Below are 14,115 nucleotides of genomic sequence, written 5' to 3'. Positions count from 1 at the left end.
CCTGGGGGCCATGCCAGGAAGTGGGGAAAGGGAGTCAAAGATGGGGAAGGTCAAGTTAAAGGAGGGAGTGTGGGAAATGGGGTCCTGAGGACAGGGCTTCCTCCAGGGGCCCCTACGTTAGGAAGCTGTTTCCTAAGCATCTGGGCTCCATGCTGGATGTCCTACATCTGATACCTTATTACTCACAACAGCCCTAAAAGGCATGATTGTCCCCATTTTCTGGATGGGGAAGCTGAGGTTCAGAAGTAAGGAGTGATATGCCCAGGGTCACACAGTGTATCCCTGGCAGAGGAGGGAGGAGAGGACTGCAGTTGCCTAACTTGTAAGTCAGGGTTCTCAGGGCTGGCCCAGCCCCTCCCAACAGCTTCTTTTCCCCTCCCCTCCCCTCCCCAACCCTAGGATTCTCTCCTACCTTGAGGCTGACTTTGCTGGTGCTGCCCTGGCCCTGGGCCAGGTCAGGGCAGCTCTGGCCACCCCTGGGCCTGGGAAGGAAACACAGGGGAGGAAGTGAAGTAGACTCCTCATCTCCTGCCCCAGACTGGACCTGATGGCCCTCGTCTCTAAGGGCCCCTGCAGGCAAGATGAGCACCTGAAGTCTTGGGGGGCAGGGGAGGTCTATGCACAGCCTCCTCTCTGCCCCCAACCCCACTTGTCCACGCCAGCCCCAGAGAAAGAGAGACAGGGATGGGCCTAGAACAAAATGGGGACTAGGCCTATATCAGGACCAGAATACAGAAAAAGGACAGTACCCTAATAATTCAAAAGCTTTCCATTTGCTGAGGCCCACCCTATGCCAGGTTTAGCACTCGGTATTACACCTCCATAATCCCCTTTAAGCCTCACAATAATCCTAAAGGGTAGATAGCAGTGTCCTCATTTTTCAGATAAGGAAACTGAGGTCCAGGGTGGTAAAGTCACACAGCTGGTGGAGTTAAGACTCTAGGATGGTCTCACTCCAAAGCCTGTCTGGGCATCACGCCTCTAACGGGGCAAGAAGAGGAGGGCCTTGGCTGCCAGCTCCGTGCACTCTGCCCCCTACTCCAGGCAATCAGCAGGGGCCAGGGGCCTGTCCCTCCGTTCCAGAGTCCCACGCCCACGGCCAGTGAGAACCAAGTCCAAGTACACACATGGGACGTATCATCAGGCTGGCCCCAGGAGCATGCGTAGTCCCTACCCGGCCCTCCCTGTCCCTGACTCACCTGCAACGCTGCCTCCTCTCAAGTGGAGAAAGAAAGGGAGGAACAGTGCCATGTGGGCCTACAGGGCAGGTTCCTGCCAGATGGGGTAAAGGAACGGGGGGTGTGTCTTCCAGGCCGGGCGCTGGCAGCGTATGGGCACCCCCGGGCACCCAAGCTTCCAGGTTTAGGGTGGCTCGACCCTCCCCTCCCTGCTCTCTTTGGTGTGAGAGAGCAGCACAAACCCCTCCCCTCACCCTGGGCTCAACCATGCCTCCACTCCTCCCAGGGCAGGCCGGAGACAGCTACGTCATAAGATCAGAACTGCACAGACACTTGTTTCCTGTGATCCCTCCTGACATTCTTTGCAGACATTGGGCCTGTAAGCTCCTGGGATCCTCTACTCTATCCCTTTCTTGGCCATTCAGCCTGGCAATCCATACAGCCTTTTCCCTGCCTCTAGACATCAGGTGCAAGTGAACTGGCTAAGAGAGATGTAGCAATTTGTTCAAGGTCACATGGCCAGTGGCCTCTCGGGTTAGGACAGAACTCTGGCCCCTTTGCTTGAGTTCTGAAATCTCTCAAGGCAACAGAGCAGCCCAGGGCTTCAGGCTGTGGGCCCCGGAGTCAAACTGCAGAAGTCTGTGTCCCAGCCCCACCAGTTCCAAGCTGTGTGACTGGAGAGGTGACTTGACATCTCTGAACTTCCATTTCCGTATCTGACTCACACAAAATACCTGCCTGGTACAGCCGCTGGGATGATTAAATGAGATAATCCAGGAAAAGCATCAAGCAAGTGGCAAATAAGTTTATTGTTAATACAATCTAGGATGATGGGGGAAAGCCTCTTCATGTCATGAAAGGGCAAATAGAGTGCAGTCTAAGCCAACTCAGGAACCTGTCATACTCATGACAAAGTGACATGAAGGCAAGAGCTAAACTGGCCTGTGATGAGAGAATCAAAGTCCACAGCGGCAGGAGGTGCCACCGTATTTGCCTTTCAATTATCTTCAGAGAGGAAATCAGGAGTTCCCTGGCCACCCGCCAGATCTAGGAAACTGCAAAATTGTTGTAAAAGTTTTAAAAAGTACAGGGACTTTATAAAGTCCACATACCCCAAATCGTAGTACACCCCTTGGTATATTTTAATGCTTCCAGTCACTCAGACAGGCTTACTTGAACATCCACTGCACACTGCAAGACACACATCCACACCCTCGGGCCCAGGGGCGCCCGGTGCGCCCCTCCTCCAAACCCCTCACCTATCCCGGGATCTGGCCTCCTCCGGGGTCCGCTTCCCCTTGCGCTCCCTCCGGACCCCCAGCCCGGCCAGGCGGCGAGCCAGGCGGGCCCCTAGGCCCCCGCGCCGCTCGGCCATGGCGAGGGCAAGGTCCCGGGCACTGACTGCTCCGGGGCCGCGGGGGCCACCCGGATCTCGCTCATTTGCAGATATACGCCTCCTCCGGCACGCCCCCCTTGAGCAAACAGCGCCCGGCCCGAAGTCCGTGAGGGCGGGGGAGTGGGACAGATCCACATACTGCCCAAGCCCCAGGGCTAGGGGGTGCGCTCTGCAGGGGTCCTCTCCACCCCGGCTATCCCCTCTCCCCCCGACCCTCCTTCCCCGCACCCCTGCCCCGCTGCCGGGGACCCAGCTCCTGGCCCTGGCCGCGCTACGTCTTTAGGCCTCCGGAAGCGCCAGGGGACCCACTGGTCAGGGTGTTGGAAGACTTCAAGCTGGGCCTGCACAAGGTGGGCGGGAAAACAGGACTAGGAGGGTAGACCGAGCCCAGGGTCTTTCCCGCGTGCCCCCCCGGAGGAGGGGCTAGAATGCAAGGGCGGAGCCAGGGGCGGGAGTGGGCGTGGTCGTGGGGGTTGCCTAGCTGAGTGGTTGGCTTGCTGGGCGGGGCCAAACGGTTGATCTAGTGGGTTTGGAACCTAGACCGTGATTATTGGTGGGGACCGATGCCAACCCTGCCCTCACCCTGCTGGTGAGAGTGTCCAATGAGAGTACGCTCTCTCTCTGGGTCCTGGAGACCCTAGGGCACAGCGAAAATCTCATCCAGTACCCTGGTGGGGAGCCAATCTGAAATCCACAGGTATGCCACCTGCTGGAAGTTGGCCGGCTATTAATATTATGACCGTAGACTGCCAGGCTCCTCTGTCCATGGAGTTTTCCAGGCAAGAATACTGGAGTGATTTGCCATTCCCTTCTCCAAGGGATCTTCCCTACCCAGGGATCGAACCTGGGTTTCCCACATTGCAGGCAGATTCTTTACCATCTGAGGCACCAGGGAAGCCCAATAATAATTATTTAATAATTAAAAAACTGGCTTAGAACTTAACATTCAAGAAACTAATATCATGGCATCCATGATCGTGGCATGATTTCATGGCAAACAGAAGGGGAAAAAATGGAAGCAGTGATAGATTTTCTTTTCTTGGGCTCCAAAATCACCGTTGGGCTTCCCAGGCGGCGCTAGTGGTAAAGAACCCACCTGTCAATGCAGGAGAAATAAGATCCTTGGGTTGGGAAGATCCCCTAGAGGAGGAAATGGCGACCCACTCTAGTATTCTTGCCTGGAGAATCCCGTGGACAGAGGAGCCTGGCGGGCTACAGTCCATAAGGTCACAAAGAGTCGAACACGACTGAAGAGACTTAGCACGGACGCAAAATCGCTCCTGATGGTGACTGCAGTCATGAAACTAAACGATGCTAGCTCCCTGGAAGGAAAGCTATGACAAACCTAGAAAGCGTATTAAAAAGCAGACACATCACCTTGCCAATAAAGGTCTGTATAATCAAAGCTGTGGTTTTTCCAGTAGTCATGTAGGATGTGAGAGTTAGACCATAAAGCAGGCTGAGCACCAAAGAATTGACGCTTTTGAACTGTAATGCTGGAGAAGACTCTTGAGAGTCCCTTGGACTGGAAAATCAAACCAGTCAATCCTATAGGAAATCAACCCTGAATATTCACTGGAAGGACTGATGCTGAAGCTGAAACTCCAATACTTTGATCACCTGATGTAAAGAGCTGACTCACTGGGGAAAAAAACCCTAATGCTGGGAAAGACGGAGGGCAAGAGGAGAAGGGGATGACAGAGGATGAGATGGTTAGATAGCATCACTGACTTAATGGACATGAACTTGAGCAAACTCCAGGAGAGAGTGAAAGATAGGGAAGCTTGGCGTGCTGCAGTCCATGGGGTTGCAGAGTCAGACATGACTTAGCGACTGAACAACAAATTATTACTTAATAATAGCTACTGTTGTGATTATAGCCTGGGCTTCCTATACCCCCATAGGGCAGTACCCTTTCCCATCTAATGCTACCACTCTCTCTGGGAGAAGGCACATTTTGCACACTTGAGGGGGTCCTCTAGGACTCCAGGGAAAAAGATCATCAAGAGGGCCCTAGTTCCCAGGCTCTCTCTGCCAGTTCTTCCCTACCTGTAGTCCTTGTAGGGCCTCTACCCCTTCCCCAAGCTTGGTACCCCCTTCGCTCTTTGTCCTCTGGGATGACTGGTCCTTGACACACAGGGGGACATCTTACTTCTGGGTCATGAGTGGACCCTGACATCCCTGTGTTCCTGCCTCTCTCACAGGAGGCTCAGATCCTGGCATATACAGAGGGAGATGAACGTGTCCCACCTGACCACGGCAGGGAGTACCAGCTGAGGGGGCACAGTGGCCTCTAGGAACTGGGAGACAAGGAGGTTGCAGGAAGCAGCAGACAGATATCTGGGCCGGTGCTGGTTCAGAAAAGAGTGCCCTGTGCCTGGCAACACAGCACCACAGTCTGCACCCTGCAGAGACCTGGAAGGCTGGACTGTCCATCGGCTAGCTGAGATGGAGGGCCTGGTCCCAGATAGGTCCCGAACAGAGGGTGGAACTCAAACCCAGCCAGAGGTAGGTGGCTGCAGGCACCCCCCAACACACACATACACACGGTGGGCAGCATAGTCTCTTCCTGGCTGTGTCCCGTGACCTGCCAGGTGGAGTGGGACGTGAAGTCTGGCAAATACACTCTGACCTCCCCCTGCACTATTGAAGCTCAGGAGGCCTCAATTCATCGTAGAGAAAATCCTTTCATTGCTCCGCCCCTGCCCCCTCCCTAGGGCAGTCCTGGCACCATGGCTCAGGCCCTTACTTGCCCTGGGATGCTGAGGACACCTTGACCTTGTCCACGTCCCAGTCCATCTGCCTCTCTGAAGGCGCTGCCAGAATATCTAGGGCCCCCTGGTGTCAGCGGGCAAGGTAGGTGAGAGAGGCCAGGGGCAGGTGGGTGTGAGCCAGGCCGCAGGGCCGTGGGGCGTGCAGACGAAGGTGCAGCTTCAGGTGAACGAGCTGGGTGAAGCGACTCGGGCAGACGCTGCACTGGAAAGGCCGGGCGCCCGAGTGCAGGCGCAGATGTGTCTTCAGGTTGCTGGAGCTGCTGAAGCGCTTGTCACACATCTGATGGGACAGGCACTGGTATCAGCTCTGCCTGCCTGGGTCACCCAGCATCTCTGCTCCCCACTCCCCATCTTGGAAACACCCCGCCAAGACCACCACCTCCCTGTGATGCAGGCCTGGAAGCTTTCCCCCATGATTCCTCCCTGGGACCATGGTATCTGGCACATTGGAGCCAGGCAGCCTGGGTTAGTATCCTGGTTCTTCTGCTCCTTGCATGACCTTGTACAGGAGACCTCCCCTTTCTGAGCCTTGCTCTGTTGATGGCTGACATAGAGTATTAATACCTAATCTCGTAGGCATGGAGGACTGAATAACATAATCACATAGAACCCTTAAGCGTAGGGCTGCAGCTTCTGTGCGTGCAATTAACATTTACTGGGAGCTGCTGCGTGCCAGGAGTTGGTCTTATGTAGTCTTCTTCAGGACTGGAGAATCGGGACTAAGCACTACTTCTGTATTAACAGGTAACATGCAGAGGCTTAGAGGAGTGAGGCCAGTAGACGAAGCTCACACAGCAAATTGGAGGCAGAGCTAAGATTTGAACCCAGGTAGCCTAGACTGTCACCATTATGCTGCTTTTGTTCCTGCCTCTGTAAAACAGGGAAAGAGTTCTGGCCCTTCCAAACTCCCTGGAGACATGGTGAAGCTCAAAGAGGGAGGGAGCTAACACTGAGCTGATGTTATCAGTAGAGTTCATCGACTTTGCACACACACTAGCATTAACTCCTCCGACGATGCTGGGAAGTCACCAGTGGGTGTCCGCTCCCCAGGACCTCCAGCTTCATTCTTCTCCACCCCTAGACACACATCGCTATTCTCCCCTCCAGGCCCAGGGAGTGTCCTCCAATAGCGCACCCTGGCCCTTCCCTTTCCCCTCCCTCCCCGCCCCCACCCCTTGCCTCCTGCCCTAGCTCCATTTTCTCAGGACAGTGGAGGAATGGAGGCCACAGGTGCCATCCCCCAGGGGCCTAGAACTCCTCCCCAGCCTGCAGGAGGACAGGGGAGGGGGTGGAGGGTCTCACCGGGCACTCGTGGGGCCGCTCCCCAGTATGCACCAGGTGGTGCTTCTGCAGGTGGGCGAGCTGGGTGAAGCTCTTCTGGCACAGGGCGCACTGGAACGGGCGCTCCCCGCTGTGCACTCGCAGATGGACCTGAGCCAGGCGTGGGAGAAATGCTGTCAACCGCCCAGAGCCCCCCCGTCAGGGCCAGGGATCCTCCTCAAATCTCTACCCGCATCCTCGCAGGACCCCCTTTTGGCATCAAGGCCTTTCAAGCCCCCTGCCTCTGTATCACCTCCCTGAAGGCCAATCTACCATCCCCTAGGCTCCCCTCGGGCTCTCTGCTGCCCTGCGGAAGGGAAGATGGAGATGGCTGTGGTCAGCAGGCCAGGTAAGGGGTTCCCTATGTGTGCCCCCTAGATATATGTCTTGTGCAGTGCTTCTCAACGTGTGGCCCACAGACCAGCAGCATCAGCGTCACCTGGGAGGGTGTTAGAAAGGCAGACTCTCAGGCCCCACCCACAGAGCAGCTGAACTGAAATCTCTGGGGCTGGGGCTTAGGGAGGGCCTAGGGCTGGGGCCAGCTCTCCAAGTGGTTTGAGGCTCATTAACGTTTAAAAACTCATGCCCTAGAGGATGCAGAAGATCTGTTCTCCAACAACCAGTAAATTTTCCTCTATTTCAGCAGGTGTCAACTTGCCCCTAACGTCAGATCTTGGCTGATACAGAGATATGTCCATGGTCGCCCCCTGCTGGACGATGCCTATAATGACGCCTACAGCACACTTGCTGTTGTGTTGGATCCCAGTTGAAAAAGGCTGGTTGTCAGGTCTAGATTCACTAAAATTCACCTGTTCCGGACCTGACCTTTAAATAAATTAACAAGAGGAGGATTACCAGGGAATCAGAGAGGATGACTCTTCAAGAAAGGGCTTTGCCCTAGATATTGAGAGACTCAGATGGAGACCTGGCTGCACCCTTAAATCAAGGTAACCTTGGGAACATCTTTCCTCAGTTTGTCTATTTTTAGCTGAAATGAGATGATCTCATGGACAGTCTTTTGTGTGGAGAGGACTCCACTCTACAGATGCGAAACTGCAGGGCCAAATGGACCAGCCAAGGTCACAGGCCCTAGAGGCTGAGCTGGAATTCCCTCTGCCCCAGGTCCTTGATTCTTGAAGCAGGATGGGAAAGGGTCACCAAAGGATGCCCAGCAGGAACCTTGGGGGCCCGGAGGCAGATACCTTGAGGTTGGAGAGCTGCCCGAAGCTCTTACTGCACACGTTGCACTCATACAGGATTTTGCCGTTCTCTTTCTTCAGCGGGTAAGGCAGTGCCGCAGAGCCAGCCTGGGAGCCCAGCGGGGCCCGCTTTCCTGCAGCCACCCTTCCAGCCTGCTCCGGCCCTGTGGAGTAGGTCCTGGCAGTGGCAAGGCCCAGATTCTGGCTCTGGGAGGGTTGGGTTTGGCCGGAGTCTTGACAGGCCCCTGGGTAGGGGCGCAGGGTCTCCCCCCAGGTGCTGGGGTGCTCGGGCTCATTGACATTAATCAGCAAGCTGGGCACAGCCATGGTGGCGTAGGGGGTGTCTTGGGGCAGCTTGAAGCGGGGGGGACATGGCATTGAAGGTAGGCTCCCACATGTGACCAGGTAAGGAGCGGGCAGGAAAAATGGGTAGGCAGGATAGAATGGGCGGAAGTGGGAGGAGAGTTCTTTGGAGCTGGATGGGGTTGGGGGACAGGAGCAGAAAGCCAAGGGGCTCTTCTTATTTTGCCAAGAATTTGGGGAAGAGCTGTTGGGAGGAGAGAAGGATGGGCAGGGGGCCCCCCCGCCAGCTCTTTCTGTCTGGCTTCCCATCTTGTCACTGCTCGGAGGACACTTGGGTGGGAGTTTCTTGCCACTGGAGGAGCTGGCAGGCAGCCTTGGTGGCAGGTGCCCTGAGTAGAAAAAGGAAGATTGTGATAGCCTGAAGTCAAGGTCAGCTCTGCACCTAACCTGCCCGGCTCCGAGCTGGGAGAGGACTCTAGCCTGCACGGCAGCTCCTTTCTCTGGGCTTTCCTGGTCTGCCACTGCCCTTGCTGATAAAGAGGCTGGCATTTGTGCAGTGTGTAACCATTTCAGGGAGCAAAAAGGATTCAAGAAGCCTGTTAGACATGTAGGTAGAGAAGTCAGAGGCCAGTTGGATGAACTGGTTTAGAGATTAAAGGAGTGGCTTGAGCTGGAGGCAGAAGTGTGGGTGCCATGGGCTCAAATAAGATCACATAAAGGATGGCCCTAGATCTGCTGTGTCCAAAACAGTAGCCATCGTACACCTTTAAGTACAAACCAAAAACAAAAAACCCAGCTTCTCACTTGTACTAGCCACATTTAAAAGGCTCAGGTGTCAGATAGCACAAGTGTAGAACCTTTCTAGTATCGCAGGAAGTTTCAACAAACTGCTCAAGAGAACAGAAGAGGAGGGAAGAATAGGAGAGAGGAGAGGAGAAGGAGGAGAAGGGATGAGGCGAGGGACAAGGAGGTAGCTCCAGACCGAATTCTGGAGCGTGGGAAGACTCAGGAGGGTAAGTCAAGGAGAGCTCGCAAGGGAGAGTGAGGTGCAACAGCCAGTGAGGTAGGAGTTAAACGAGGAGCGATGTCAAGTAAAATACTAAATGTGCATCAGTATTCAAAAGTAGGTTGTCTGCTTGGACCCTCACTGATTCACTCAACCAGCTTTACTGGGCTGCTTTACTCTGTGCTGGACACAGCAGCATGGTCCCTGCCCTCCAGGTTGAGTTGCGTAAGGAAATGGTGTACTGTATGCAATAATCGTAGAGGTATAGTGAGATGGTCCTTTGTGAAAGCAGAAACTGGCTTCTGTGATGTACTCGAGGTCACAGAGCTAGAAGGGGCAGAACCAAGACACCACCCCCCGGCTCCCTGCCTCCCAAGCAAGCTTCCTGCCTGATGACACAGGCCCCTCTAGCTCAAGTGTTCTAGGCAGACAGATCACCCACCCTCAACTCCTGGGACTTTGGCTACACCTCCATCAGATTCCGCACCCATGCCTGAGAAAAACCACTGCCCGTTCCACACATGCCCAGGCCACAGCTCCAGGTCAAAATGTGGAAGTAGCATATACCTGAGGCTCCGTCCTCACCAGTGACACTGGGCCTGCTCCGTCTCTCCTCCTCAAACCTAACAATACCTGCCCCCACCTCCCACCTCCACCGGGTGCGGCCCTGTGCCCTGGGCTTGCTGCTGCTGCTGCTAAGTCGTTTCAGTTGTGTCCGACTCTGTGCGACCCCATAGACGGCAGCCCACCAGGCTCCCCCGCCCCTGGGATTCCCCAGGCAAGAACACTGGAGTGGGTTGCCATTTCCTTCTCCTATGCATGAAAGTGAAAAGTGAAAGTGAAGTTGCCCTGGGCTTACGTGTGCTGAAAGCATCCTCCCTGAGACCCCGCGGGGCTGTTGCCAGGGTTGCCGACTGCAGGGCGCACAGGTATAGGTCCAGGCCCCGGGGGCAGGCCAGCAGGGCAGACTTGGCTGGTGCCAGTGGCCATGGGCACAGCCAGCTGGCCCAGGACTGATCATGAGGATCCACTGTGTCTGGATGTGGCTTGAAGGCTGGGAAGACCTGGGAGGCAGAGGGAAGGGGCTTGGGGGTGGGGACTGGGAGTCCCCTGAGATTGCCCCACCCCTTGTTTGATTTCCAGAGGGGAAGGAGAAGCTAAGACCCGCCCCTCAACACACACATACTCACCTCTGCCATGTCCATCAGTCAGAGGGCTTCCCCTTCCCTCATCCGCATTTCCTTTCCAAGGGACTTACACGTCCACCCCCAGGGTTGCCCTCCCCCTGCCCCAGAACCCCCCACCCAGCCCTGTTCTTCCCTCCCACCCATCCTTCCTCACCACCCTCATCCCACTCTGTCTCAGACTATGTACTGTGTTCTCAATGGATCTGAGGTGAACTTAAGAGAAAAGCCCCTCATGAAAGACTGTGCACCCCACAGGAGGGCCCTGAGCCTCCTCCAAGGCCCAGGCCCCCGTGACACTCAGCTCTGCATGGCCTGTCCCTTCTCATGTCCCACAGAGAGTCTGGCCCTGGGCATGGCAGAGGGTCTCTGGCACCTCCGAGGGCACGTTCCTGTGAGGTCCTGGGGTAGAGGTGCTTAGGACCAGGAGAATCCAGGTCCCTTCAGATATCCACACACACCACCACCACCGCCCCCCCGCCCCGACTCCTTCCTAACCTCCTCTCCTTCCAGAAGCATCCTGGGCTCAGAGATAGGACCAGGACCTCACATTACCTGGCCATCTTGGCAGAGCTGGGAGTCCAGGTGGGGGGACAGAGAAGCCCCTGTGCTCCCCAGGGGCTTGGTCTTGTGGCAACAACCCAGCTCTGGAGCAAGCTCCCCCTTCATGGCCCTGCCACCTGCTGGGAAGACAGGTCCGTCACAGCAGTGAAGGTCCTCCAAACAAGAGCCTGACTTCCAAGGCTGGCTCTCCCCGGAAATCACTGTGTGACCTCGAGCCAGTCACTGCCTCTCCTGGCCTCAGTTTCTTTATCTGCAAAATGGGAGGGTTAGACTGGCTGACATGAAAGGACTCTCTCGGCACCAACATTTAGAAGCCTACGACGCTCTCAAGCAGGGGCTAGAAGAGGAATGAATGGAGACTCGCCAGTCAGAGGCTAAGGGTAGAACTGGTCTGATCCCCATCCCTGGGGAAGACAGGAGGGAGAGAAGTCCTCATGGAGATACTTCCAAGCGAGCTCAGAGATCTGAGGAAATATTCCAGACCTCCTCGGGGCCACAGGGAATTGAGAGGCTGGCTACTCTCTTCCATGCTGGGAGGGGCTCATGTCTCCACGACTCGATCAACCACCGGCTCCTCACCTACACCTACCAGCTTTGGGGGGCAGCTGAGGAAGCCCCAGTGTCCTGCCACCCAGACTTCCCAGGCTCAGCTTCCTCATCTGGGCTGGTCTGAGCAAGTGGACTCGGGGTCCCCCGGTCCTGACTGGCCTGACAGGAAGCTGCTCGGTGACAGCTGTCTGCTCAGTTAGCACTTCACTTCTCTGCCGGTCACTTCACTGAGGGTCACACACCCTAAGGCTCTCCTCCTTCTCCTCCTTTCCCCCTCTTCCCTCCCTAACCCCGGTGCCCCTCAAAGCCTGGCACCCTTACATGGGTGTCTCATTCCTCCGAAGCCCAGTTTCTTCTCCCTCTCCCCTGACTCCTCCCCACCCTGCCCCAGGTCTCCAATCACCCCAGGAGGAGGCGCAGCCTGTGCAAGGCTCTTCACCTGGCTCTGCAGAAGTCCTCTCTGGCTGGGGAAGGAAGCCGGCAGGCGGGCAGCCAGCCTCTGCCTGTGACTGAGGCTCCCGTGGGTGTGAGAGGTGACAGGAAAGTGCTACATTTGAAGTTGCCACAAATAGGAAGGGGAGGGCTGGCAGGCAGGCCGGGGGCCCTCTGGGACCTGAGACATGGGCGAGCCGCCCACCAGCCTTTACCTACCTGAGGCCACACTGCAGGAGTTTGGGGCCACAGGAAACTGGGGCTACCAGAATTTCAGTGTGGGGGATGATGGAGTGGGGAAGAGCCTTAGCTGTGACTCTCAGGGAACCCCGATGGCTGAGCAGGAGGGCGACAGAGCAGGGCTCAAAGGCTGGAGCTGAGGTCCTTTAGGGAAGGGGACCCAGCTGAGACAGGGATGGGCAGTTGGCAGGGACAGGAACAGGCAGAGACAAAAGCAGGCAGCTTAGGAGGAAACAGAGAGGCAGCGGGGTGAGCAGGAATCTGATCTCGCACAGCAAAGGCCCTGGAGGTAGCAAGTACATCTTCCTCCTCCTCATCCCGCCTCTGATTTCTCTGTCCTGGGAACCTTTTCTCCAATTTAGACAGAATCCTGAGGCCCCCACTGGGTGAGGGATAAGTTAGAGATATGGCAAAATGCCTATGAAGCATGACTAGATATCGAAAAGGGAGGCCCCTTAGGCCAGAAACAGCTTTTCCAGCTGAGCAACTTCATCACTGCCGAGAGCTGAAGAGGGTTCATCTCCCCCGCCCTCACGTAAATTCTGCCCCTAGTTAGTGTATCCACAGTGCCTGGCCCAGTGGGGCCGCCCAAGCCTCAGGCTCATCTGGCTGTGCCACCAGCTGTCATGGAACACACAGGGATGTTTCAAACTCTCCATGTGAGCAAGGGACATAGTATTCTGCCGGCTTGGCCCCTGGCCGGTACTCACTTGCGCTATGGCCCCCTCCACTTCCTGTCACCATCGTTTACCTGCAGAACTGACCCCTACATGTCTGTATCTCAAGGACAGGTACCACTCTCTACTTATTCTCATTTCCCATGTAGACACTTCCCAGGAGTTTTGGATGCCCAGCATCTGGAACTTTCTCTCACTAGAGGCTGGAAGGAGGCAGAAGACACATTCCACTATAAAAGCCGGAAAAGCAACAGGCTGAATTTCGGCCTCCCCACCCGAACACATGCTGCAGGCAGGTGCCATGGACCAGACTGACCACATGGACCCATCCAGACTGTGATCAGAAGCCTGCGGTCCAGGGGTGGCAGGTGGATGGAGCCCACTCTGTGGATGGTGCTACGTCAGCTTCCAGGAGAGCAGATTTTCAAAGAAAGGGGTCCAGGCAGGTCACACAGTCCTCTCTGGGCTGTCCAGCCTCTCTCGATCCAGCCTGTCCTCCAAGCCTGGCTCTGCAGCCTTCCCAGGACTTCTCTGCGCTCCTCCAACATCTTTTAAGGGAATTTCTCCTCTCTGTGTCTCTACTGTTGTTCTTTGCTGAACTGTGGAAACCTGGGCCCTCGGCAGTGAAAGCACAGAGTCCTAACCACTGGACCACCAAGGATTTTCCTCCTCTCCTTAAATCCTCCAGAAATGGTTTCTATAGTGTACAACCATGAATTCTGCACTCTACGTGCCCAGAATAGATGAAGCATCAGGCTCAGGTTGGACTATTTTGAGGATTAGAGTAGCGAGCTACCTTACAAACAGCTGACTACATGCCTGGCACTGTGCTTGTCGTTGCTCAGTTGCTAAGTCATGCCTGACTCTTTGTGACCCCATGGACTGCAACATACCAGGCTTCCCTGCCCTTCACTGCCTCCCAGAGTTGGCTCAGACTCATGTTCAATGAGTCAGTGATGTCATCCAATCATCTCCTCCTCTGCTGCCCCCTTCTCCTCCTGCCCTCAATCTTTCCCAGCATCAGGGTTTCTTCCAATGAGTCGGCTCTTTGCATCAGGTGGCTGAAGTATTGGCACTTATTGTGAAGCTAGGGGCTTCATAAATGTTCTCATTTCATCTTTTATTATCCCCATGATGAAGGAACAGAAGCTCAGAGAGAGTAAGCAACTCACTCAGAGACACACAGCAAATAGCCAAGTGCTGTCTGGTGCCAACCCTCAGATTCCACTGTCTCTTGGCAGAGTCAGCCCACCCCCACTGCTTCATTTCTGTCCCTCATGCTCTATTCACATG

At 55.6% G+C, this 14,115-nt stretch overlaps 2 protein-coding genes across 4 annotated transcripts in view; both read right to left on the bottom strand.

Moving 5' to 3' along the window:
• CRYBG2 (crystallin beta-gamma domain containing 2) overlaps nt 1-2,739 on the bottom strand; it is a 30,226-nt gene extending 27,487 nt beyond the window's left edge. The window contains exons 1-2 of one of the 2 annotated variants that reach the window (XM_069578929.1): nt 2,438-2,739; nt 413-482 (exon numbers count right to left, since the gene is read on the bottom strand). In XM_069578929.1, coding sequence (XP_069435030.1) covers nt 413-482; nt 2,438-2,553 — 186 coding nt within the window. In that variant the 5' untranslated portion in view covers nt 2,554-2,739. Of the gene's footprint in view, nt 1-412; nt 483-1,199 lie in introns of both variants that reach the window. The other variant, XM_069578928.1, reaches the window with a different exon arrangement.
• Nucleotides 2,740-3,952: 1,213 nt separating this feature from the next.
• Nucleotides 3,953-12,039, bottom strand: ZNF683 (zinc finger protein 683). Of its 2 annotated transcripts, none has more exons than XM_069578930.1 (6): nt 11,913-12,039; nt 10,916-11,174; nt 10,036-10,240; nt 7,871-8,559; nt 6,651-6,779; nt 3,953-5,628 (listed from the first exon to the last, which is right to left on the bottom strand). In XM_069578930.1, the coding sequence occupies exons 2-6, from the start codon at nt 11,027-11,029 to the stop codon at nt 5,419-5,421; spliced, it is 1,347 nt and encodes a 448-aa protein (XP_069435031.1). In that variant the 5' UTR covers nt 11,030-11,174; nt 11,913-12,039; the 3' UTR covers nt 3,953-5,418. The 2 variants fall into 2 exon arrangements, with proteins under 2 accessions (XP_069435031.1, XP_069435032.1); XM_069578931.1 differs by having other exon boundaries at nt 10,916-11,040; nt 11,913-12,008.
• Between the last annotated feature and the right edge of the window lie 2,076 nt (nt 12,040-14,115).

The sequence above is a fragment of the Ovis canadensis genome, chromosome 2 (assembly GCF_042477335.2).
Source record: "Ovis canadensis isolate MfBH-ARS-UI-01 breed Bighorn chromosome 2, ARS-UI_OviCan_v2, whole genome shotgun sequence".
NCBI classification, from domain to species: Eukaryota; Metazoa; Chordata; class Mammalia; order Artiodactyla; family Bovidae; genus Ovis; species Ovis canadensis.
Note: the sequence above shows the minus strand (reverse complement) of the source record. Positions and strands in the feature narration are given on the sequence as shown.

Coding starts and splice junctions, on each gene's coding strand:
- ZNF683 (XM_069578930.1), bottom strand. CDS start 11,029: ATGAAGGGGGAGCTTGCTCCAGAGCTGGGTTGTTGCCACAAGACCAAG. Junction 8,560..10,035: donor GGAGGATGCTTTCAGCACAC/GTAAGCCCAGGG, acceptor TTTTCTACTCAG/GGCACCTGCCACCAAGGCTG. Junction 5,629..6,650: donor AGCGGCCCCACGAGTGCCCG/GTGAGACCCTCC, acceptor CTGTCCCATCAG/ATGTGTGACAAGCGCTTCAG.